The sequence below is a fragment of the Canis aureus genome, chromosome 15 (assembly GCF_053574225.1).
Source record: "Canis aureus isolate CA01 chromosome 15, VMU_Caureus_v.1.0, whole genome shotgun sequence".
Taxonomy (NCBI): domain Eukaryota; kingdom Metazoa; phylum Chordata; class Mammalia; order Carnivora; family Canidae; genus Canis; species Canis aureus.
In genome coordinates, this window is record NC_135625.1 from 58723864 (window position 1) to 58747354 (window position 23491).

General features: G+C 43.6%; 1 protein-coding gene and 1 long non-coding RNA gene across 4 annotated transcripts; one reads left to right on the top strand and one right to left on the bottom strand.

Moving 5' to 3' along the window:
* Positions 1-703: 703 nt before the first annotated feature.
* ZC3HAV1L (ZC3HAV1 like) lies at positions 704-15203 on the bottom strand. Of its 3 annotated transcripts, none has more exons than XR_013353318.1 (5): positions 14698-15203; positions 13570-13705; positions 8595-8853; positions 7708-7915; positions 704-1335 (listed from the first exon to the last, which is right to left on the bottom strand). XR_013353318.1 is itself a non-coding variant. In XM_077850095.1 (4 exons), exons 1-4 carry the CDS (start codon positions 15120-15122, stop codon positions 7779-7781), a joined length of 957 nt encoding a protein of 318 aa, XP_077706221.1. In that variant the 5' UTR covers positions 15123-15203; the 3' UTR covers positions 3944-7778. The 3 variants fall into 3 exon arrangements, 1 of the variants encoding a protein (XP_077706221.1); XR_013353317.1 differs by lacking the exon at positions 704-1335 and adding an exon at positions 3944-6060; XM_077850095.1 differs by lacking the exon at positions 704-1335 and having other exon boundaries at positions 3944-7915.
* LOC144284924 (uncharacterized) lies at positions 14895-23133 on the top strand. Its single transcript, XR_013353319.1, has 3 exons — positions 14895-15090; positions 16019-18206; positions 18404-23133. It is a non-coding gene; the product is annotated as an uncharacterized LOC144284924 (long non-coding RNA).
* The last annotated feature ends 358 nt before the right edge of the window (positions 23134-23491 follow it).

Genomic DNA, 23491 nt, shown 5'->3' on the forward strand with positions numbered 1-23491 from the left:
AAAGTCATGAATAGTAACATTATCTGTAATCTCACTTCCCCAAAAGCAGCATTGTTGGCATTAGACTCTATGTTCTTCCAGGCATTTTTTTAATTTAAATTCAATTTGCCAACATATAGTATAACACCCAGTTCCCATCACATCACATGCCCTCCTTTATGCCCATCACCCAGTTACCTCTTCAGATACTTTAAATGCATAAATGCGTACACATACATACCCACATATAATGCTGATAAAAAGTTGGGATCGGACTGTACATAAAATTTCATTGCATTTACCAATATATTACAAACACTTTTCACTTTAATAATACTCTCAAAACATCATTTTTCATGGTGCCATTCCAAGATATAGACCTATCCATAAGTTGTTCAGCAAATTCCCTAATGCTGGACAACTAGGTGATTTCCTTTATAAGTAGTGCTGCATTCAGACATTGGGCTAGATATATATATTTTTTAAAGATTTTATTTATTCATTCATGAGAGACACACACAGAGAGAGGCAGAGACACAGGCAGAGAGAGAAGCAGGCTCCACGCAGGGAGCCCAATGCAGGATTCGATCCGGGAACTCCAGGATCATGCCCTGAACCAAAGACAGACGCCCAACCACTGAGCCACCTGGGCATCCCTGAGCTAGTTTTTTTTTTTTTTTTAAAGATTTTATTTATTCATGAGAGAGGGAGAGAGAGAGAGAGAGGCAGAGGAGACACAGGCAGAGGGAGAAGCAGGCTCCATGCAGTGAGCCCGACGTGGGATTTGATCCTGGGTCTCCAGGATCACGCTCTGGGCTGAAGGCAGGCGCTTAACCGCTGAGCCACCCAGGGATCCCTGGGCTAGATATTTTTATTAGCCTGCAGTTCATCCTCTACCTTTCTCCACCATACTGTTTGCTTTCCTGATCCTTGCAAGACTGCCTCATCAGGCTCCCTCCGTCTTTGGCTTCTGGTGCATTTGTCCAAATGTGGGGGATAGGGGTGGGGAACATCTGCAAGAAATCTGATCATGGTAAAAAGAAAGGCAAGGGTATTTGTTCCCCCAGCTCTTACCCTGAAAAGACTACTGGTTGGCTGTGTCCTTGAACATAAGACCTTGAATGCATTTGGTGGGAGGTTCTCTCACATGGCTACTCTCCCTGGGTTCCTGTAACCTCACCCCCCTACCTTATGCCTTCATGCTTAGGGTGATACGGTGTCCTCATCACTGCTAGCCTGGGATACACCACCAACCTTTGTCCGTTTCTCTTATTCCTGCTCACCTCTTCATAGAAAGTCCTTCATTAAATTCCCCATTTATCCAGTTTAAGTATACCATCTGCTTCTTGCCAGGACCTGAGCAAATACACACAACTTTGTAAGTAGATTCCTCTATACATCTTTTATTATTATCATATGATAAATGTCTCAGCTGGAACTATTTATCTAAGAGCATGCATATTTTTAAGACCTTTTATGATATTGCCAACCTGTCTTCCAGTATACCTTTCCTCCAGGAGGGCAGGAAAGCATCCACCCTCAGGCCCTGGTTCAACTGGATATTGTAACTTCATTTTGTCTTCTGCTATGTTCATAAGCACTCCTATACTATAGAGATCATCTCATCTATGAAATTCTGTGTTGGGGAGAGATTACCTAAGTAATCATCGCAGTCTCTTTGTTTTAGTTTTCCCTGCATCTTTCTTGGTGTTTTCTTCTACTATTAATTTTTACAAATTGACGTGTTTGGTCTTCTTTTTAATATTTTATTTAATCATGAGAGACACAGAGAGAGACAGAGAGGCAGAGACACAGGCAGAGGGAGAAGCAGGCTCCATGCAGGGAGCCCAATGTGGGACTCGATCCCGGGACTCCGGGACCATGCCCTGGGCTGAAGGTAGGCGCGCAACTGCTGAGCCACCCAGGCTGCCCACAAATTGACATGTTAACCCATATTTGGCCTGTAAGAATTCGTTAAAAATATACCTGATTTCATCCTACCCGTTTGTAAGGGGAACATCTCACCCCCATGCTCTATCAAAGCTGAAATCATTTTTATGTTACATCTCTCTGTTCAGAACCTTGTCATTTTTTGGATTTCAGTGAACTTGATTTATGACGGTCTCTTATGGGCTCGAGGAAAGTTACAATTTTGTAGGTTATCTGGTTGTTCTTGTGACTTTCTACATCCAGAGCTGAAGCCTAACTCCCCCTTTAATTTTTTGAAAATTTAATTAAATCAAGAATATTTTTGAGGGTAGCCCAGGTGGCACAGCGGTTCAGTGCCACCTTCAGCCCAGGGCGTGATCCTGGATACCCGGGATTGAGTCCCACGTCGGGCTCCCTTCATGGAGCCTGCTTCTCCCTTTGCCTGTGTTTATGCCTCCCTCTCTCTCTCTGTGTCTCTCATGAATAAATAAATAAAATCTTAAAAAGAAAAGAATATTTTTGAAAAGACATAAAACCATATATCCAGTACCACATTTGATATGCATACACTTGCCAATGGAGGAACTAAATCCTGCCTTTCACATGTTACATGGAAAATGGCTTATATAAATATTGAAGAGTAATAGGAGTTGTTTCATAGTGCAAAAATGGTCCCCCGCTGTCATGTGTACCTGTAGCAAATACTATACAATTTGCAGGTACCCTCAGAGCTACCAACTAGAAGACAAAAAAGGAGGGAAAATGGACACCAGAAACTACTGGGAAAGACATTTTATTTAGTAAAAATCTATCATGTCCAAACTCTTGGAAAGGCAGGCCTAGACAAGTGAATTTGTTTTTGCTTACCCAAATGTTTCTACCACAGAAACCCCCCACAAAGTCCAAAAGTCTATCTGTTTCCAATGATGACAGTGGTTCAACCCACAGATCTGCCCAGTGTTCAGAAGCAATCATGTTTTGCATTGAGGATGTAGGAGTAAGAGACATGAAGCATTTCCCTGGGGCTTGACTGGCATAAATCATGAGCAGAGAAAGCCTTCTAAAGCAGAGGCCCAAGGCAGGGTCCCCTCTTGCCTAGGTCAGGGCAGTACTGATTTAACTCACCTCTGTTTTGATGACTAAGCAAGGTAGTCTATCTAAAGAACTCAGAAAAGTACTATACAACGGTATTATGGGGATTACTACTTCCTTCTGAATACAATTCCTGTAGACTCCTCAATTTCCATAATGATATGTCATCGTATTTTCCAAAAAATGTTTTAGAAAAATTTTCTTACATAAGAATAGAGAAATTCAAGAATACAGTAATATATTACTTTAAAAATAATAATCAGGGCAGCCCTGGTGGCACAGCGGTTTAGCGCTGCCTGCAGCCCGGGGTGTGATCCTGGAGACCTGGGATTGAGTCCCGCGTGGAGCCTGCTTCTTCCTCTGCCTGTGTCTCTGCCTCTCTCTCTCTCTCTCTCTCTCTGAATAAATAAGTAAATAAACAAATCTTTTTAAAAAATAAAAAATAAATAAAAATAATAATCAATGTGAGGTGATGGATGCACTAAATTTATTGTAATAATCATTTGACCATGATATACATGTATGAAATCCTCACCTAGTATGCCTTAAACTTATAAAATGCTCTATGTCAATAATACCTTAATAAAGCTGGAAAAAAATTGTTAAAAAATGACATTATAAATCCATCTGCAGAACTCAAAACAGCACTTAGAATAAAATGTATACTTTGAGCATATAGCAATAAAAATAAAAAGGAGGGACCCCTTGGTGGCGCAGCGGTTTGGCGCCTGCCTTTGGCCTAGGGCGCGATCCTGGAGACCCAGGATCGAATCCCACGTCAGGCTCCCGGTGCATGGAGCCTGCTTCTCCCTCTGTCTGTGTCTTTGCCTCTCTCTCTCTCTCTGTGACTATCATAAATAAATAAAACTTAAAAAAAAATTTTTTTTAAAAAATAAAATAAAAATAAAAATAAAAATAAAAAGGAAATGACTACATACACATATAAAATATAAATGAATTTTATTTATGAATGTATAGATGCATAATTATAATAAAAATAACCAAATAGGGAAAAGCAATACATTGAAAGAGCATATGCCATAATCAAGTAGTTACTCAAAATTTAAGAATGTGTTAATATAGTAACGCCAGTAATATAATCATATTGATTTAAATGATAAAAATTATGTGATTATACAAAAGATACCAATTCTTACTAAAAGCTTCTAACAAACAATAAATGTAATTTCCTGTATTAAATAGAGAACATTTTTTAAAAACAATAATTAACTTCATATTTAATGACAAAATATCAAAAAATATATTTTCTAGCCACAATTTTATTTAACACAAAACAAATACATAAGACAAATCTTTTTGTAGCCATGATTTTATATTTAGAAGGAAAAAGGCCATCTAACATTGTTAGAACAAAGATAATTCAACAAAAGTCAAATATTTTATTTTTTTTTTCATTTTAAAAAAGTCAAATATTTTAAAAACCAATAGCATTCTAGAGATTCCCATACTGAGTAGCAATACAGATGTCTTTAGCTAAGAAAAAAAGATCAATGTAATGAGGAATATACATATATATTTATATATATATAAAGAACAAATTTATAATGAAAGAAACCAAGGAACCCATTAGCAATGAAGAGCCTTAATTTTTTGACAGAAAGATTAGTATCATAAGTCTTAAACAATTAATTTTAGCCCTAGATGATTCAAATTGAAGCACCAAAAAAATATTTACCTTAAATAACATATTCCTTAAAGGAAAAAGACTTCTTGAAAATGAAAAATATATTATGTGGGGAGAAAAAAGAACAATAAAGACCAATATGGTACTGATAGATTCACAACACAGTTTGATTCATTATATGGCAAAAAAAAGTGTCCAAAAGAAGAAATAATGGTTTTGCTTTTGCTCAAAGTTAGGGAAGAAAAGTAGAAAGCAGGGCAAAGTAAGTGCTATGCTAGAACTTTGAGAATGCTAAGTGAACCGCCTTTTGTGGGGTCAGAAAAGACTAATGTAGCATTTTAAAGAATCTGATTTTGCCAGATTTTGAGGCAGGAAGAGGGAGAGAGTGGCACTTAATGGGAACGTCATTTATAAACACAGAGAGTCATAAAATAAAACAGCACATTCCAAAAATTGCAAGTAGTTCAGTACATACACTATTGTTCTGCATTTCTAAAACTCAATCTAAGCCAGTATTTCAAAATCTGAAAATGTATCATAAAATCTGGATCGAGCTTCTTTCAACTGATTGGACACCATGACAAAATGGGCCCACATCCCCACATGGGCACAAGAGGCAGGAGGGACCCCCAGAGCTACCGATTTAAGTAGCTGGTGGGACAACTTGCTAGGACACTTCCTCTTTCCCCCCATTTCTCTTATATCCAGCTCACATCATCCACTTAGCTCACCTTTCTCATCTAAGAAGGCATCTGAGTTTATGACTCCTACGTTGCATAATGGGGACCAATGAAATTATGGCAAAACAAAGCAATGTGATTATGTCTGCATTTCAAAAGATTGGCCAGGCACAGGATGGAAGGGAGGGGCTAAGGAGATCAATGAAATCCGTAAAAGCCTATTTTATAAAAAAAGATTTTTTTTTTTTAAATATTTTTTTAATGGGACTGTCGTCACTGAAGGAGAGCAGGGGGCCACCTAGCACCTGCTATAAAAATACTCTCATGAGACACGACTAGGAAGCCGCTGAATCCACCATCTGTGCAATAATGCAAGAGGTGCTGAGGGTTAGAAAGAGGGCAGTGTGTCAGGGATGTAAAGAAAGAGGCAGAAAAGGATCAAAATTTGAGATGTTAGAAGGGAAATTAATCTCCAACATTGGGTCACCAGTTTGACATCAGGAACCGGCGAAAGAAGAGTATGTGGCAATTTGCAGGGCTTTGGTTTAAGTCAGTAGGTGGTAACACACCAAAATAAAGAAACCAAAGGCAAAATGAGTCTGTAGGAAAGTTAATCATTTAACTTAGGATATGCTGGATCTGTGGAGCCTATCGATGTGCCGCTTCACCTCAGAAGCCTTGATAGATGACCAAAGAAAATTCATCCCCAATTTTAATGTGATAACTTTCCCACAGCTGTATAATGAGATGAAAATGAGGGTCAAGTAGGATTATATAAAATATTTTTACAGAATGAATACTAACGGAACTAAGCTTTATTTGGAATATTATAGAATTGAATAAAATATTGTAACAAAGATTACAGAGAGTCATTTTTTATGTGTATATAAGCATATCTCAAAGACACAATACTGAAAAAGTCCACCAAGTCTCTTCATGTATAGGATATACATTTATACCCTACATTGCTTCTGTTAAGAATTAAAGATGGCTTATAGCAAAAATACACATAGTAAAAGGATAAAATGAAAATAATAATAATAAAATGTAAAAATAATTCTTAAAAAAATTAGCACCAGGAGATATGAGAACAAGGAAAAAGAAAACAAGTTATGCAGAACATAAGGGTTTTCAGATAGACAACCACTTTGGACAAACAAAGTGAAAAGATTCATTGAAGCTGCAGGGCTCTTACTGTCCATTAGGAGAAAACACAGCGATTTCTCACTTTGAAAAGGATATTTAAAAAAAAAAAAAAAAGGATATTTTTGCACACCTCCCCCAGTAGAAAAGACAGTGTTTCATGATAAAACATTGTTCTAAACTAAAGTAATTCAGCTTTATGAAAAACTCACTACCTTGTCCCTCTTTCCCAAATGTTGTGCTCTTGCAGCAAAGTTAAAATTAAAAAAAAAACAAAACAAAAAACACAACACTTTACACACCAACATTTGGGGATATCACAACAGCAAACACAGAAAAAGATTTCATCACACTGCTTCTCTGTGGGACTCTGATGAAAACAAAGAACCAAACATCTAAGTGTAACTGGATGAAGGAAGCCACGTGTTGGGGACAGGGAGAGGAAACCTGAAATGGGCAAGGTATATAGGTTTCTGAGGGTCCCTCTCGATCCACAGAAAGAATGGAGACGACTTTGAGGAATGGATGAGGAATGGATGAACAATACTAGAGCAATGGGGCTTTGGTGAAAAACTGAGTAAGAAATGCAGAGTAGACACAGTGAGGTAGAAATCTTTGGTGAGCACGCAAAAGTTAGAAACTCTGTGGTGCTGGCTGAGGATGGATCCAGAGGATGGATCCACGAGAGCTGGATATCACATGAGCACGGTACAACTGGTATCCTTTTATGAAAATTAAGGAACCTATTTAAAGGCCATCCCACATCACACAGAGGAGGCCCCAGGATTTGAAGGGCAGGCACAAACCGCACACAGAAAAAGACAAACAGAAAGCACGCACACAGAAAAACATTCATTTGCATATATTTAAGGAAATGCAAATCAAAAGATGTTATCGTTTAGCACCAACGGGCTAGGCAAAGGAATACCCCAGCTGGGTCACAGAGCAAGTCAGCAGAACCCTGCTCGTGTCAGAACTCCCGCCAGCCTGGGGGAAGCTGCCAGGAACTACAGGCAGACTGTGCCATCTTCAGAGTTTGCCCTGGACTGACCCCCAGCCACACTCACGTTCTCCCCTCGCCACCGGCTCGGTGTCCAACCACGTCCCCAACCACCCATCCCGTGTTATCCTTCCAACCTGATGTTTTCCCCTTCTCCGTCTTCTTTAATTTTTACAACAACTTGTGAGGTAGGTAGTGCTATGACCATTATTGAAAAGTGATTAAATGAATGAACTTACAAATCAAGCTCAACAGAAGCTTTGTTTTCAGATCTTCCAATTGGATGAGCTTCATATTTCACGGACATTCTTTACGGTTTACCTGTGTGTGGCTTCTTGGCTGACTGAGCAGGGACAGACGCCAGAGGACTGGCTTCTGCAGCGCCAGCTACATGTACTCCTTGTTTCTCAAGGCCCTGTGCATACTCAGCAGAAGAAGCTGAATTATCTAAAAGGAAGAGGAAAAAGATGAGCTTTCCTGAGACACCCCTTTTATTTATTTTCAGTGCTATCAGCTAATGGCATCTATCCAAGGGTTTGCTAAGCTAGGGGCCACAAAGTAGCTGATAGCACTGAAAATAAACTCTATCCCTTCCCTTCTTTGGTTAGAACCACAATTTATTATTCTCATGAATAAATAATAAAATTAAAAAAAAAGAAAAGAAAAGAAGGAAGAAGAAGAAGCTGATTCATGAGAATATACAGAGAGGAGACAGAGAGAGAAGCCGAGGCACAGGTGGAATGAGAAGCAGGCTCCATACAGGGAGCCGGACGTGGGACTCGATCCGGGGTCTCCAGGGTCACGCTCTGGGATGAAGGCAGGCGCTAAACCGCTGAGCCACCCGGGCTGCCCTTTTCTTTTCTTTTCTCTTTTCTTTTCTCTTTTCTTTTCTCTCTTTCTTTTTTTTTCCTTCTTTCTTTCTGTTTCTTTCTTTTAAATGATGTTATTTATTTATTTGACATAGAAAGAGCACAAGCAGGGGGAGGAGCAGAGGTCTCGAGAGGGAGACTCAGGCTTCCCACTGAGCAAGGAGCCTTGGTGTGGATCTTGGTCCCAGGACCCTGGGATCATGACCCAAGCCAAAGGCAGACGCTTAACTGACTGAGCTACCCAGGTACCCGCTCACCTTGATTTTCAAGCATCTTGTGCAACTTCATGTGCTTGTAGGTGGAGATGATCTGAAAATTAATGACACTTGGAATATTCAGTCCTTGGTCCTGCAGCAGTGTCAGGGCTGAAGCATGAGTGAGTTGATGGGACCGTTTGCATTTCGGAAGTCTGCACTCCCCTCTGACGAAGGATTTGCACACATGGAACTTGTTGCATTTGTCCTTGAGGTTGCAGTAGCCATAGAGTGCTTCACCTTTGTTGTACAGTAAACAGACCTGGTCCAGAAATAAAGCAACACTTAACACATTTGTTTTCACTGTTTTTTAAGGCAATTGTAGAAAAAAAATTTTTTTAAGTTTTTATTTTTGAGTAATCTCTATACATCGCATGGGGCTCAAACTCATAACCCCAAGACCAGGAGTTGCTTGCTCTACCCACTGCGCCAACCAGGTGCTCCAAGAAATAATTTTTTTATTTAAATATTTTATTTATTTGACAGAGACAGCAGGGAGTGGAGAGGCAGTCTTCTCACTGAGCAGGGAGCCTGATGCTGGGCTCGATCCCAGGGATCATGGGATCATGGGATCATGACCCCAACTGAAGGCAGACGCTTAACCAGTGTGAGCCACCCAGGGACCACGAGAAATAATTTTTGAAAAAGATGTGTAATTGGCACAATGACTTGTACCATTATATATTAAAATACAAACTACTTTAATTGAACAGTATGATCCTGGTTTAAGAATGTGTAGGAAATTAAGAAAAAGAGATCCTAGACCTAGTTCCCCAATCAAAATAATCTATTCTTTAAGATTTGATAGAGCTCAACAAACTATATGAGCCCAATATTTTCTTATAGAAGATTTCTAAAATTTTTTAACTTTTTTATTGTAGCAAAATATATATATAAACATAAAATTTACCATTTAGCCATTTTACATTTGAGTGTGCAATTCAGAAGCATTAAGTACATACACACTGTTGTTCAACCATCACTATTCTTCTCTAGAACTTTTTCATCATTCCACACTGAAACTGTATCCATTAAAAAGTAGCTCTCTGGGTGGAGGGGATGGGGTGACTGGGTGACGGGCACTAAGAAAGGCACTTAATGGGTTGAGCACTGGGTGTTATATATGTTGGCAAATTGAGTTTAAATTAAAAAAATAAAAAATAAAAAGTAGTTCTCTATTCCCCCCTCCCACATTTGCAAATATTTTTTATTTAAATTAAATTAATTAACATACAACGTATTACTGGTTTCAAAGGTAGAGTTCAGCAATTTATCAGTCTTATGTATCACCCAGTGCTCATTACATCACATGGTCTCCTTCATGTCCACCACCCAGTTACCCCATCCCCCCACCCCCTTCCCTCCAGTGACCCTCGTACCTCCAGTTTTTTTCTCTTATGGTTTGTCTCCCTAAGTTCATTGTGTTCTATTTTTTCCTCTCCTCCCCATGACTAGTACTCTAGTTTTATGATGTTATAAAATTTTCCTGTTTAATGCTTTTGTCACTCAAAAATAAAGACTATTCTGGATTTCTATTCTTTCTTGAATCAGTTTTTTCTTTCTTTTTTTCTTTCTTTCTTTCTTTCTTTCTTTCTTTCTTTCTTTCTTTCTTCTTTCTTTTTAATATTTTATTTATTTATTCATGAGAGTCACAGAGAAAGAGAGAGGGAGAGGCAGAGACACAGGCAGAGAAGCAGGTTCCATGCAGGGAGCCCGATGTGGGACTTGATCCTGGGACTCCAGGATCACTCCCTGAGCCGAAGGCAGGTGCTAAACTGCTGAGCCACCCAAGGATCCCCTCTTTCTTTTCTTTTTAAGATTTTATTTATTTATTCATGAGAGACACAGAGAGAAAGAGGCAGAGACACAGGCAGAGGGAGAAACAGGTTCCCATAGAGAGGCTGATGTGGAATTCTATCCAGGACCCTGGGATCACACCCTGAGTGGAAGGCTTCAACTGCTGAGCCACCCAGGCGTCCCCTTGAATCAGTTCTGATGAGTTATACTTTTTTTTTTCTAGAAATGTGTCCATTTCATTGAAATTTTCAAATGTATAAGCATCACATTGTACATATTTCCGAAGTCAGATGCCTTATCCATTAGGCCACGCGGTCCCCTCAACATTGTACATATTTCCAATGTGTGTTTCTTTCAACACCACCAAGTAATTCTCCGCAGACAACAACCAGGTGTCCCATGTGGAGCTTCCATGCTCTCTCCTGGGTTCCCACTCTCCCAGCACCTCCACACGCTCAACCTGGAAGCTATCTGAAAGTCTGTCCTTTGGTTTTTTATTTTTTAAGATTTATTTATTTAATTAATTATTTATTTATTTATGTATTTATTCATGAGAGATACACAGAGTGAGGCAGAGACACAGGCAGAGGGAGAAGCAGGCTCCATGCAGGGAGCCTGACGTGGGACTCGATCCCAAGTCTCCAGGATCACGCCCTGGGCTAAAGGTGGCGCTAAACCCCTGAGCCACCCAGGCTGCCCTGTCCTTTGGGGTTTTTATGGAGACTTCATAACATAGGTACAATCGATTCAATCAGTTGGCCGCTGGTGAGTGAACTCAATCTCTAGCCCCTCTGCCCTCCCAGGAGGTGGAGAGTAGGTGGCAGAGGGGTAAAAGTTACCATTGTCTAATCACAAGATTGGTTCTCCTGACAACCAGCTCCCATCCTCAGGTTACCTAGGGGCTTTCCAAAAATCACCTTTATAAAGGTGTTAACAGACACCTTTACAGCTCTCATCATTTAGGAAATTCCAAGGGTTTTAGGACCTCTTTGCCAGTAATGGGGATGAAGACCAAATATATTATATTTCTCATTATAAATTACAAGATCACAATATTTGTTCCTATTATCTTTTTATTAAGTGGTTTATTTGTATTATGTATTGTGTCTTTTTTTTTTTTTAAGATTTTATTTATTCATGAGAGACAGAGAGAGGCAGAGACATAGGCAGAGGAAGAAGCAGGCTCCATGCAGGAAGCCCGTTGTGGGACTCGATCCTGACACTCCGGGATCACGCCCTGAGCCAAAGGCAGACGCTCAACTGCCTAGCCACCCAGGCATCCCTATGTATTGTGTCTTTAGGAGAGTGATGGTAAAGGGTCATGGGGCATTTTTATACAACATATGTATAAAACATATATGAAGCATCATTCCTGCCTCATTCACTGTTTGTCCATCATCCCTGCTACCTAAGTGGCCGTGCTGTGTGCCACATAATACACACCTCCAGTCCTGGGTGATAGGACCAGGGGTGGGCTGCTGGCATAGATGCAGCCAACCCCACTGGCTGCTCATGAAACACTGCAGTAGTCTGATATGACACAGTGAGGCTGGACCCAGGACAGTAGGTAGAAGTCATAAAGAAAAGGGTTCAATAAGTTAACAACGTAACAACATTAAACTTCCATAAGTCAAACAAGATCATAAAAAAACTAAAAGGTAACTAGAGCATCACTGCCCCTTCTCTCTGAGAGAGGAAGGACTGGACCCAGTTGCTGCCCTTCCCCTCTCCCTTCTTGCCAATAACTTGCTCCAGCTGTTGCTTGGAGTCTTTTTGGCAACATGGTTGGAATGTATCTGCCTTATAACCATGCCTGACCAAGCCCAGCTTCAAAGCCCAAAGAAATTAGAAAAGAGACGGATGTGAAGAATAAACCTCTTGGCTCTTAAGGCTGACACCAGCACTATCTTTTGCATACCGATTCTGCTGCCTTGAGGGCTAATCACAAAGGCTCCAGCTCATATCTTGTGAGTCCCTTCCCTTCCAAAGCCTAAAATACCTTAGCATTAACAGAGGACTAGAGTCACAAACTACCCTCTATTTTCCCAACATCCTCCTTTCTTCCTACTCCTCTTATGGCAACTTGAGTGTCTATGATGGCATCATTGTGCCAGAGTAGAAAATTCTACTTTCAACGGGTGGGCTCTTGTAATATTTTATTTTTGGATTCCAACTCTTTTGTTTTTAAGAATTCTTTGTGGAGGGGCACCTGGGTGGCTCAGTTGGTTGAACATTCAACTCTTGGTTTGGGCTTAGGTCCTGACCTCAGGGTCATGAGATTGAGCCTCGTGTTGGGCTCTGCACTCAGCAGAGTCCATCTGAGATTCTCTCCCTCTCCATCTGCAACCCCGCCTGTCCCCACCCCCATGCTCTCTCTCTAAAATAAATAAATCTTAAAAAAAAATTCTTCACTTATAGCTAAACAGATACAAACATGCTAATTTCACCATGATAGCAGTTCTAATAGGCACATGTTAAGCATTTGCAACCAAATCATTTCAAAGCAATTAAAATTAATATCGAAAGCCCCAAGAAAGTAAATAGAGGAAAATACTTACAACAAATGTAACCACAAAAGGGACTGGTATCCTTAAAGACATCTTATAAATTAATAGAAAAAGACAAATGCCTCAATAGAAAAATAGGCAAAAGCATAAGCAGGCAAGTAACAAAACACAGGCTTCACAGACAGATTTAGATTCAAATCTGCCATGTACTATGTGACCTTGGCCAAGTTAATATATCTGAGCCTCAGTTTCCTCATCTGTAAAATGGGGACGTTATTTTTTTTTTTATTGTAGTTCAATTTGCGAACATATAGCAGAACACGCAGTGCTCATCCCTCCAAGTGCCCCCGTCAGTGTCCATGACCCAGTCACCCTAACCCCCTGCCCACCTCCCTTTCCAACATGGGGACAGGTTATTAATGAAGTTATATGAATGGCTTAGCTTTCAGTAAACAACCAAAAACTAATAGGAATTATCATCATTTCTTTAGCACACACGTTCATCACTCCCTGTGTATCAGAGCTTGGTAAAATCACAAAGACTCCATAAAGGTCAGCACCGCACCATTACCTTCACGCATACACCTGCTGCCCTCTTTAAGCAGACTTTTGATGTTCTCCCCTGACTTCTTCCATCTTGCAGACAACATGAGGGTGAATTCTTGGTAACTCACCTCTGGTAAAAGGCACGGGTCATTCTGTAAAAGCAGGATCCGTAGCTGGGCCTCATTGAGGCCAAAAAGCCCATGGTTTTTCAGTACTTGCATGTTGACAGGTGTGTGGATGTCATGGGAAAGGGTGCAGGTGGACCTAGGAGAACGCAGAGCTCTGGATCAGAGGCCCGGGTGAAGAAGGGGCCAGTCCGCCGAATGCCTCGCCTGGGGTCGCTTGTAACTCGTGAAGCTGAACAATTTCCCATGAACCTATAGATACTGCAGCCTACTAGGAGGCACTGATGCCGAGGGAGGGGAATTGAAGCAACTCTCCTCCCAAGGTCATTTTCCCCTTCAATCAGGATGCTTTAAAGCCGCAGGTTGCTCTGCGGGGGCCTATGCTCGCCTTCCCCACCCCAGGCACCGCCCACGTCGGGGGAGACCCCCCCCCTTCTGCTGTTGGGTAAACCAAGGAAGGCCAGAGCAGGAAGCAGCCTTAAAACGCCTCCCCCAGGGCAGCCCGCAGCCCGGGTGGCGCAGCGGTTTAGCGCCGCCTTCAGCCCAGGGCGTTGATCCTGGAGCCCCGGGATCGAGTCCCGCGTCGGGCTCCCTGCACGGAGCCTGTGTCTGCCTCTGTGTGTGTGTGTGTGTGTGTGTGTGTGTGTGTGTGTGTGTGTGTTCTCATGAATAAATAAAATCTTAAAAACGCCTCCCCAAGTCCCCCAGCTCCCGGGGTCCCTCTAGATGGGCTTTCTAAGCCTGGAGCCGCACGGACTCACTCCGGTAAAACTCTGAGGAGCCGCGGAAAGGCGAGGGGCTCCCTGAAGGGGCCACGGACCTCACAGCCCCCCCCGCACCCCCCCCCCCCCCGGGCCCGCCGAGTCCCAATGCCGGCTTTCCGGCCGGGCTGCGGACGGCCCCGCGGGCAGGGCTGGACTTCGAGGGCCCTAGTTAGGAGGGGCAGTTGCATCCGGGCTGACCCGACTGTGGGCCTCCCTCTGCCCGGCGCTGGAGGCTGGGGGAGGAGGGGGGCTCCCGGGGACCCTGCGGGGCTCGCCCTCTGCCCTGGGGGCGGCGCGGGTGGAGGGGTGCGGCCCCGAGCCAGCGCTCCCTCCCCCAGGCCCGGGGGACGCCGCCGCCCCGCCTCACCAGCAGTCGCGGTTCGGGCACTTGCCCAGCATGTGGCGGCGGCAGAGGTGCAGCTGGTCGCAGGCCTGGCAGTCGCCGCGCTGGTAGCGGGCGCAGAGGCGCGCGGAGGACACGGCCACCACCCGCCAGGCGCGCGGCCCGCCGCCCGCGCCCCCCGCGCCCCCCGCGCCCCCCGCGCCCCCCGCGCCGCCCGGGGCGCCCTCCGCCTGGGCCTGGGCCTGGGCCTGGGCCTGGGCCTCGGCGCGGGGGCCCTCCGTCTCCTGCACCTCCTGCAGCAGGAAGCGCTCGGGCCCGGCCTGGCGCAGCACGTCCCGCAGCCTGGCCTCGGACAGCTCCACGTGGCCGCGCAGGTCCTGCAGCAACATGCGGCCGCCGTTGGCGCACAGCACCTTGGTGAGGAAGGAGCACACCGTGGGCTCCGCCATGGCGCGGCCCGCCCGGAGCCCGGGGCCGCCAGACTCCTCCCAGCCACGTCCCCGATCCGGGCCCCGGCTCCCGGGCGCCGCGGGGAGGAGCGGGGAGGGGGAGGGGGAGGGGGAGGGGCGCCGGGAGGGAGGGGGAGCGGGGGAAGGGGTGGGGGCGCCATGGGGGGAGGGGAGGGGAGGAGGCGGGGAAACGGAGGGGGGAGGGGCGCCGCGAGGTGAGTGGGAGGAGGGGGGCGCTGCGGGCCAGGCCGGGGAGAGGGGAGCGGGGAGGGAGAGTGCGGGAGGGGGAGGGGGCGCCGCGGGGGGAAGTGGGAGTGGGGGTCGGGGAGGGGAGGGGGGCGCCCGGAGCCTGCGGTGGGGGGGCCCATGCGCACGATCTCCCCGAGCACCCCCGCCGGGAGGGGCTTGCTGGGCCAGTGGGGAAGTCGGCGGGCGGGCGGCAACTGAGAGAATCGGGGTGCCCGTAGGACGTAGGACGGAAAGGTCACACGGGGAAGCAGGGCGAAGGGGCAGGCTGGGCTCCAGGGAGTTGGTGGTGGGAGGCCTTGGAATGCTGACCAGTTCCACCCGAGATGTGATGCCTGCATCTCGCAGATCTGGGATGGGAAAGATCTCGTTAATAACTTCGATCGGGGCGCCTGGGCGGCTGAGCCGTTGAGCGCCTGCCTTCCTCCGGCTCCGGGCGTGACCCCGGGGTCCCGGGATCGAGTCCCGCACGGGGCTCCCCTGGGGGAGCCTGCTTCTCCCTCTGCCTGCGTCTCTGCCTCCTTGTGTGTCTCTCTCTTGAATAAATAAATAAAAATCTTAAAAAAAAAAATAGCTTCATTAATCATGCTCGGTTGATGCTGTTTAAATAAAATGTTCTTACAATTTCATCTGTTTCTTTACTTTTCTAGTGTACCTATGAGAAAATGTGAAATTACCTGTAGGGCTCACACTTTATTCCTGTTGGACCACACTTGTTTACTAGACCTGTTTACTAAGCAGCGGGCCTTTCTGTCCCCCACCCCCTGCTCATTCCATCCAGGGCGCTTGAGCCACTGCTAATGAAAGGACAGTACAAAGACACAGGAGACCCAGTGGAAGAAATCAAACAGCTACCTTACAGGGTGGTTGTGAGGATCAAGTGAGTTGATGTCATGTAAAGAAGCTAAAGAGGAAGGCAACTGATTGGCCAGGTGCCAGATGATCTTCTCCGCCAGGATTAGAAGCTTGGATTTACACACTGAAGACCTGGGGAAGCCACTGATGGAATTTCAGCCCAGAGTGGCCCAGAATGTTTCTCCCTGCTCTGGATGTCTCCCTTTCACCTCTGAGCTTCGATGTCTTCTCTTCAGCAAGACCTTTCTGGACCTCCCAATCAGAAGTAGTTCCCCAGTCTCTGCATGGAACTTACCACCCATAGTTTTTCTCCTTTTTTATTTCTGTATTTGTAGAACTCAAGCACGTGAAAGCAGGAATGAGGTTTGTCTTGTTCATTGTTCTATCCTCGAATCTGAAAAAACAGTGCCTGGCCATACTTAGCAGAGGTGTTTTAGAAATATCCCTGGCAGCCATGGGAAGAATAGATTTCTAGAAAAAGCAAGACATGGAATAACAGAAGAGAACTTGAAGGACTATAATCCCAGCTTTTATTGTGTTAAGTTTGCAGAGGACGATCCAAGGGAAGACGCTCAGTAGGCAGTTATATTTAGAGATGTAGAGCTGACAAAAGATGGGAGGAATATAGATTTGAGTGACGTCAGATTATTAGATCATTGAGGCAGTGAGGGTTGATCATCCAGCAAAATGGAGCATGTGTAAAGCAAATGTGGGAGAAGAGAACCTTGAGGAATGGCAACAAGAAAGGCAAAGGGAAGAGAAAAATCAGAAGGAAACTGGAAGTAGCTCTTAATGCCTCATCCATGTCTTGTGACACTTGGCATTTGCACCTGGACTCTCTCTCCTCGAAGGAGCAAGCTTGCCAGCAATTGAGGGAGGGTGGAATTAACCAAGGCATTGACACTCCAGGAAGAGTCCCTGATGAGTGATGTTAGGGCAATAGTGGTGTGGGGCCCACTCAGACCCCCCTGAGTTGGTATGAAGATTATTTTAAACTAAAGACCGTTGAGATTCAACAGATGTAGAAAGAAGCCTTCTTGGAGCTTCCCTCCCTTATTTCATGAAAAGCAGAGAGTTCTGGAACTGAGGTTGTCATAGATCCTCTCTGGAGAAGTCTTATGGCCATGAAGAAAAAAAAAATAAATAAAACGGAGATCACTGGCACCTGCATAAACATTATCACAAACTTCCGTATCTTGTATGTTCCTCCAGAAACCCATTTATTTGTCCTTAGCACAGAAGCCTTTTCTCTCCCTTCCTCTCCCCTATTAATTAAGTATGCAGACCTCCATCTTTAACCATTTAGGGAGTCACTTTGTTTCCAGATGGCTGTGATAAACTTTGAGGGGTTTTGTCCTGTTAATCTGTTGTCAGTTAATTTGCACTCCTGAACCTAAGAGAAAAAAGGAAGTTTTTTCTCCTAGTTAGTGGATAAATATCCCAAGGCATTATTATTCCTCAGATAGAATGACTTCAAGGTGTATGTATATTCCTTAGTCTCCCTGAGGTTCTTCAGTGGCATCGAGCTTCAGTTGCCCACAGCTCTAACTTGCTTGTTAAAATGCCTTCCTTTAAAAAAAAAAGGAAAAAAAAGATTTTATTTATTTACTCATGAGAGACGCAGAGACACTGGCACAGGGAGAAGTAGGCTCCCTGCAGGAAGCCCGATGTGGGTCTCAATCCCAGGACTTGATCAAGACCTGAGCTGAAGGCAGATGCTCGACCACTGAGCCACCCAGGTGCCCCCTCTATAGTGCCTTCCTTTCCCTGTCTTACCTCCCTACTTCTCCACTGGTGTTTCTTGGGCTCATCTCCCAAATCAACTGCTTGCCTTCAATCCTCTACCTGCTTCTGAGGGAAGCCAGCCTAACATATAAACCAATAAAGAGATGAGAGAGAAAAATGAGTCACTCAGGGATGCACAGAGGGGAAGTTTCAAGATCTTCAGCATTACAAAATGCTGCAGGAAGTTGCCTTACAAAGGTGTTGATAGGGATCCCTGGGTGGCGCAGCGGTTTGGCGCCTGCCTTTGGCCCAGGGCGCGATCCTGGAGACCCGGGATCGAATCCCACATCAGGCTCCCGGTGCATGGAGCCTGCTTCTCCCTCTGCCTGTGTCTCTGCCTCTCTCTCTCTCTGTGACTATCATAAATAAATAAAAATTAAAAAAAAAAAAAAAAGGTGTTGATAAACTAGGTGAGTTTATTTCAGAGGTATAATGAGAAAGGGCAGATTGCTGTAGGCTAAGAGGGGTAAAAAATGGGAAAGTCCAGCTTTTTAAGATGAGTTATCATAAAAGGTAAGGTGGTGATAAAATGATTAGAGAAAGACGTAAGGTTGAGAGCACTGTTTTATTATAGGAGGGGCAAGCATAGTTCTACAAGTGAACAGAGCCAGTAAGAAGGGAAAGTTGAAAATTTGGCTGAGAAGAATGATAATGCAGCAGGTGATTTTCCTAAGGCAGTGGGAGAGGACAGGACCCTGGAAGAATTCATCTCAGGCAGAAGGAGAAATACCTCTTCCATTTAGGCAAGAGGAAGAGAAGCAAGGATAAGTACATGGAAAGACAAGTTTTAAGATGAAGTAGAAAGGTCCAATAGCCATTTGTGTTGTTAAGTATAAGACAAGACTGAGAATGGGTGGGGAGTCCTGTGAGGAGGTTGGTGGAGGTTTAACACAGCTGTCCTGAGGGGATGGGGGAATGTGCACCAGGAGGACAGGTGGGCGGTACAGAGGGCTTTGCCAAAGTTGAACACCAGGCATGTGGAGTGGTATTCACCAAAACAGCTCTGCTAATTCTAAAAGTACTCAGTGTTAAGAAAAAAAAAAAAAAAAGATGAGAAAGTACTCCATGTTCATAGAAACAGAATTTGATGAACCTTCTGCTAGGTTTGGCAAACGAATGGGACATTAAGTCCAGGGATTCCAGGGGATTGAAAGTATTAACTGAAGGAGCGGTCAGGGGCCTCATGGGCTCCGGGGTAAAGTCAGGAAGGAAGTGAAGACCAGAAGGGGCTGCATGTGTGTGAGAAAGTAGATACAGGAAATGTGAGAGCAAGAGAGCTAAAGGGCTCAGTAGAGGTAGTATATATTAATTTGCAATTTCAGAAAGAGTGGTTCTACAGCAATTTTCCCAGCAGTAGGGCAATGGATATGGATGCCTAGAAGTAAAGATAAAGATGTTGGAGACAAGAGTTACAGACACCTCTGAGACTAGGAGTGTTGGCTGGGCTTTCCACAACGAATGTTTGAAGGAAAGATGGGGGACTTGAGTGGGGAGGTAGGCTGTGAGCCAGAACAAGTCTCTCCCTCTGGGAAGTGAGGAGGCGGGACCAGGAGTCTGTGCAGGAGTTAATGGGAGTGTGGGAAGTCAGAGGGAAGGGGTAGCGACTGTTCCCTAGAGAGGAAGCCTAGCAGTATGGTTAATCTATAGGTTCTAGAGCTAGACTCCAGGGGTTCAGAATGCTGGTTCTGTTCCTCATTAGCCATGAAACTTTGGGCAAGTTATTTGAGCCCTTAGCAGAGGTACAGATTCTGGAATCAACAGTGTGTCGTAACTAAAGTATGGGAATAAATGAGCTTCATGGGGAAGCGTGTTAAGGGGTCGGGATGGGGGGATTGGGAGAAGATCCCAGAGCAGACTACTGGGGAATGTAGGGTTTCAGGGAGCAAAGGGAGACGTCAGGAAATGGGTGAAGAGGACAAGAAGATTCACAAGAGCATGGAAAAGAGAAACACAGAAGGTTGAGGTTGGAGTGGTATTTTAGGAGTTGAGTTTTTAGGATTCAGGCAGTTCCTTGTAAGTTCTGATATGTCCTCCAACTCAGATTCTGAAGCTAGTTCTCAAAGAAACTGCTGACCCCTCCAGGCACACTTGTCTGGCACAGGCTTTTATGAAGTCACTCCACTGGTAGGACAATTTTGCCAATACCCATTGATATTTTTAACTTTTGTGTTTCAGCCAGGCCTTGTTGCCATGCCTGGGGCCAAAGGGAAAGGTATAATCACAGTTGCCAGCCTCTCTTTCTCTAAGCCCCTAGGCCAAAGATGTGCCGACCAACCACGGGTTCCTCCATCACCATTACCCTGCCTCTCCCTGGCAGTGTATTGACAGCTCCTTGGTCAGCAAGTCCTGGAATGAAAAAGCCAGAAGGAAAAACCACATCCTCTAACCCCCCATTGAATAAATTAGTGTCTGCAGCTGATTATCTTTTTGGAGATACCTAGAAATAAAAAGTCAATTCAGGCAGCAAGGCAAAATTAATGTTTCTCTTTATTGGAGAGTCTTGAATTACACTTGAAGAAGAAGAAATACAGCTCAACCCCTGAAATGTAAATAGTTGAGCTTACTTTATTCGACAAAATATATCCAACGTATCAAACACTCAACTAAGTATCAGGTATGGCACAGTGAACAAGGCTGTTGACTCAGCCCTCAAGGAGCTTACATTCTTATGCAGAAAGCAGACAACAAGTTGGACAGATGCCAAAAAGTGAACAAAGGAAGGCACAAAGTTTTTTAAAGATTGGGTGTTTGGGAAGCAAGCATCGAATCTATTCTACAGAAGGACTCCTTACGAAGGTAAAAGTAAACTAATCTGAGGATGCTAGACATATAACTAAGTCAGTGGTTCTCACTGCGGTATTTTGGAAATGGATGGGTTATTGGCTTCATAATCAGTGGGAACGATTACTACCATTGAGTAGATGCAGCCAGGGAGAACGGATGACCTGTATTGGATGGGTTAGTCCCACAAAACGAAGAATTATTCTGTACTCTATTCGCCTTTTTAATGTCCTTCTAGACATTTATGAAGGACTTGCAGCTCGCCAGAGAGTATCATTCACTTTCTCGTCTTAGACCATCTGTTATCCTTCTACCAGTTAATTTTGCTCTTTTCCTAACCACATACCTTCTCAGTATGTTATGACTTACCCTAACACTGATTTTCATCCTAGTGTCACCCCTACCTCTCACCTTTCATTTTCCTGTACTTCTTTATAAGAAGTAGCCTCTGAATGACTCTGAAATTCAAACCTATTCACTGAAAGTAGGAGTAAATGTCTATTACATGATGTCGTAGAGCATAGTCATGCCTAAGCATTTACACACTGAAATTCATTTTCATTACAAATTTTTTTCCTGATGAATGGATAAAGAATATGTGGTCTATACATACAGTGGAATATTACTCAGCCATTCAAAATGACGAATACCCATTTGCTTCCACGTGGATGGAACTGGAGGGTATTATGTTGAGTGAAGTAAGTCAATCGGAGAAAGACAATCATTATATGGTTTCATTCATACGGGGAATATAAAAAATAGTGAAAGGGATTATAGGGGAAAGGAGAGAAAATGAGTGGGAAAAATTAGAGAGGGTGACAAAACATGAGAGACTCCTAACTCTGGAAACGAACAAGGGGTAATAGAAGGGGAGGCAGGTGGGGATGGGTGACTGGGTGACGGGCACTTGGGGGGGGGTACTTGATGGGATGAGCACTGGCTGTTATACTATATGCTGGCAAATCAAACTCCAATGTAAAAAAATATATATAAAAAAATTCTTTCCTTCTGTTTCTCCATTATAATTGAGTCGGTGTGTTAAATGGGTTTGTAAAGAAATTCACGTGTATAGGTAGGTTGTATCACCTAGGAGTCCTCTCAGGCCAACAAAGGGGATGTGACAAAATGTTACTGCTCTGGAAAGGGTGAATAGATCTGATGGGGTTTGCAATCGCCCTATAACTGGGGGGAGGAAAGGGTGCTATCGGCACTTTGTATATGAGAGCCAAGTATGCGGAACATTTTGCAATATACTGGACAGTTCCCCATGATAAGAAACTATTCTGCACCCTACACGAATTTTGAATGTCTCGCTAGACATTCTTGTATGACCTACAGTTCGTCTGCAAAAAATAGAATATTTCCTCATTTTCTCCATTTCGACAATCTGTAGATTTTCTTGCATAGTATCTTTATTTCAATTAAGGCTATTTCGATATTTCTCTTATAAGTACTATCATATGTAATAAGTTATGCATCACTAGTTTTTATTCTAAGGTCCACTCCTATCCCTGCTTTTTCATTTTCCCATACTATGTATAAAATCAGGTTTGATCTACCTTCTTGTAAATTTGCTCATTATAGGTAGGTGTAAATATCTGACTACTTAATTAGGTCTTCTAATAGGGTCGTGCCCAAGTAACGTACCTTTTGTTTTCCTTTTATGTTCATGTTAATTTTGATTCATTTTAAATTTACTTCCAAAATTATATGTACGTAGAGTATATTACAATTGGATTGCACTTTGAGGATAATAAAACAGATGTTACAATGTATTTGTCCAAAAAAAAAAAAAAAAAAAAGGCAGGCTTACTCATTGAGAACCACTGAGCTAGGGAAAAGGAGTACTAAAGAACTGCAAGTAAACTAGCCAAGAGTGGCTTGGGTGGAAGAAAATAAATAATAGAGGGCAGGGAAGGGTGAAATCATGTGGGGCTGTAATAATGATTTTGAACTTTATTCTAAAGGCATGATCAGATTTGTGTTTTTAAAGATTGTTATATAAAAAATGTTAAAATACGACCATTCTTACTGCTAAGTAAAGAACACCTCAGAAGGGGACAAAGAAATATCTGAAAAACTGGACTTCCCCCAAGCTTGGGGGAAGGAGAGGAAGAAGTCAATGATGACTTCTGGAAACAATACTAGGGGAGAAAATGATTCGTTTGAAGGAGGCTGATTGAGAATTCCATTCGGGACATGTTGCTTTAGAGGCATCTATGAAATATCCAACTAGAGATGTCTCATGGACAACCAGAGTTGGACAAATTGCATCTCTGAACACATGAGAACCGAGATCAAGAAATCAAAACTCCAAAGCATACCACCATTTAAAAAAAATAAATAAAGTGAATGAGAGTAACTATTTGTGACAAGCCTCCCAGAAAATAACTCTGCCTTAAAAAATCTCTATACATTTGTTGCTGGTGGAGATGTTGAACTGATCTACAATCTGATATAAAATCAACTCCAATGCTAAGTAACTTTTATAACATGTCTGCTGGCAGGAGCCATAACAGGAAACTGGTGAATGCTGAAAAGGAAAACTGGAAGGAAAAACCTGCTTCATGATAAGGAAAGAACTCTTGGTCCAGGAACCTCAACTGCTTTGAAAACTGATTGTACTACAATGCTGTACAATCCGTTATATTTAGAAAAAAGCCCCTTTGCAGGTGCAAGACCTGTTTGAGGCATTATTCTCT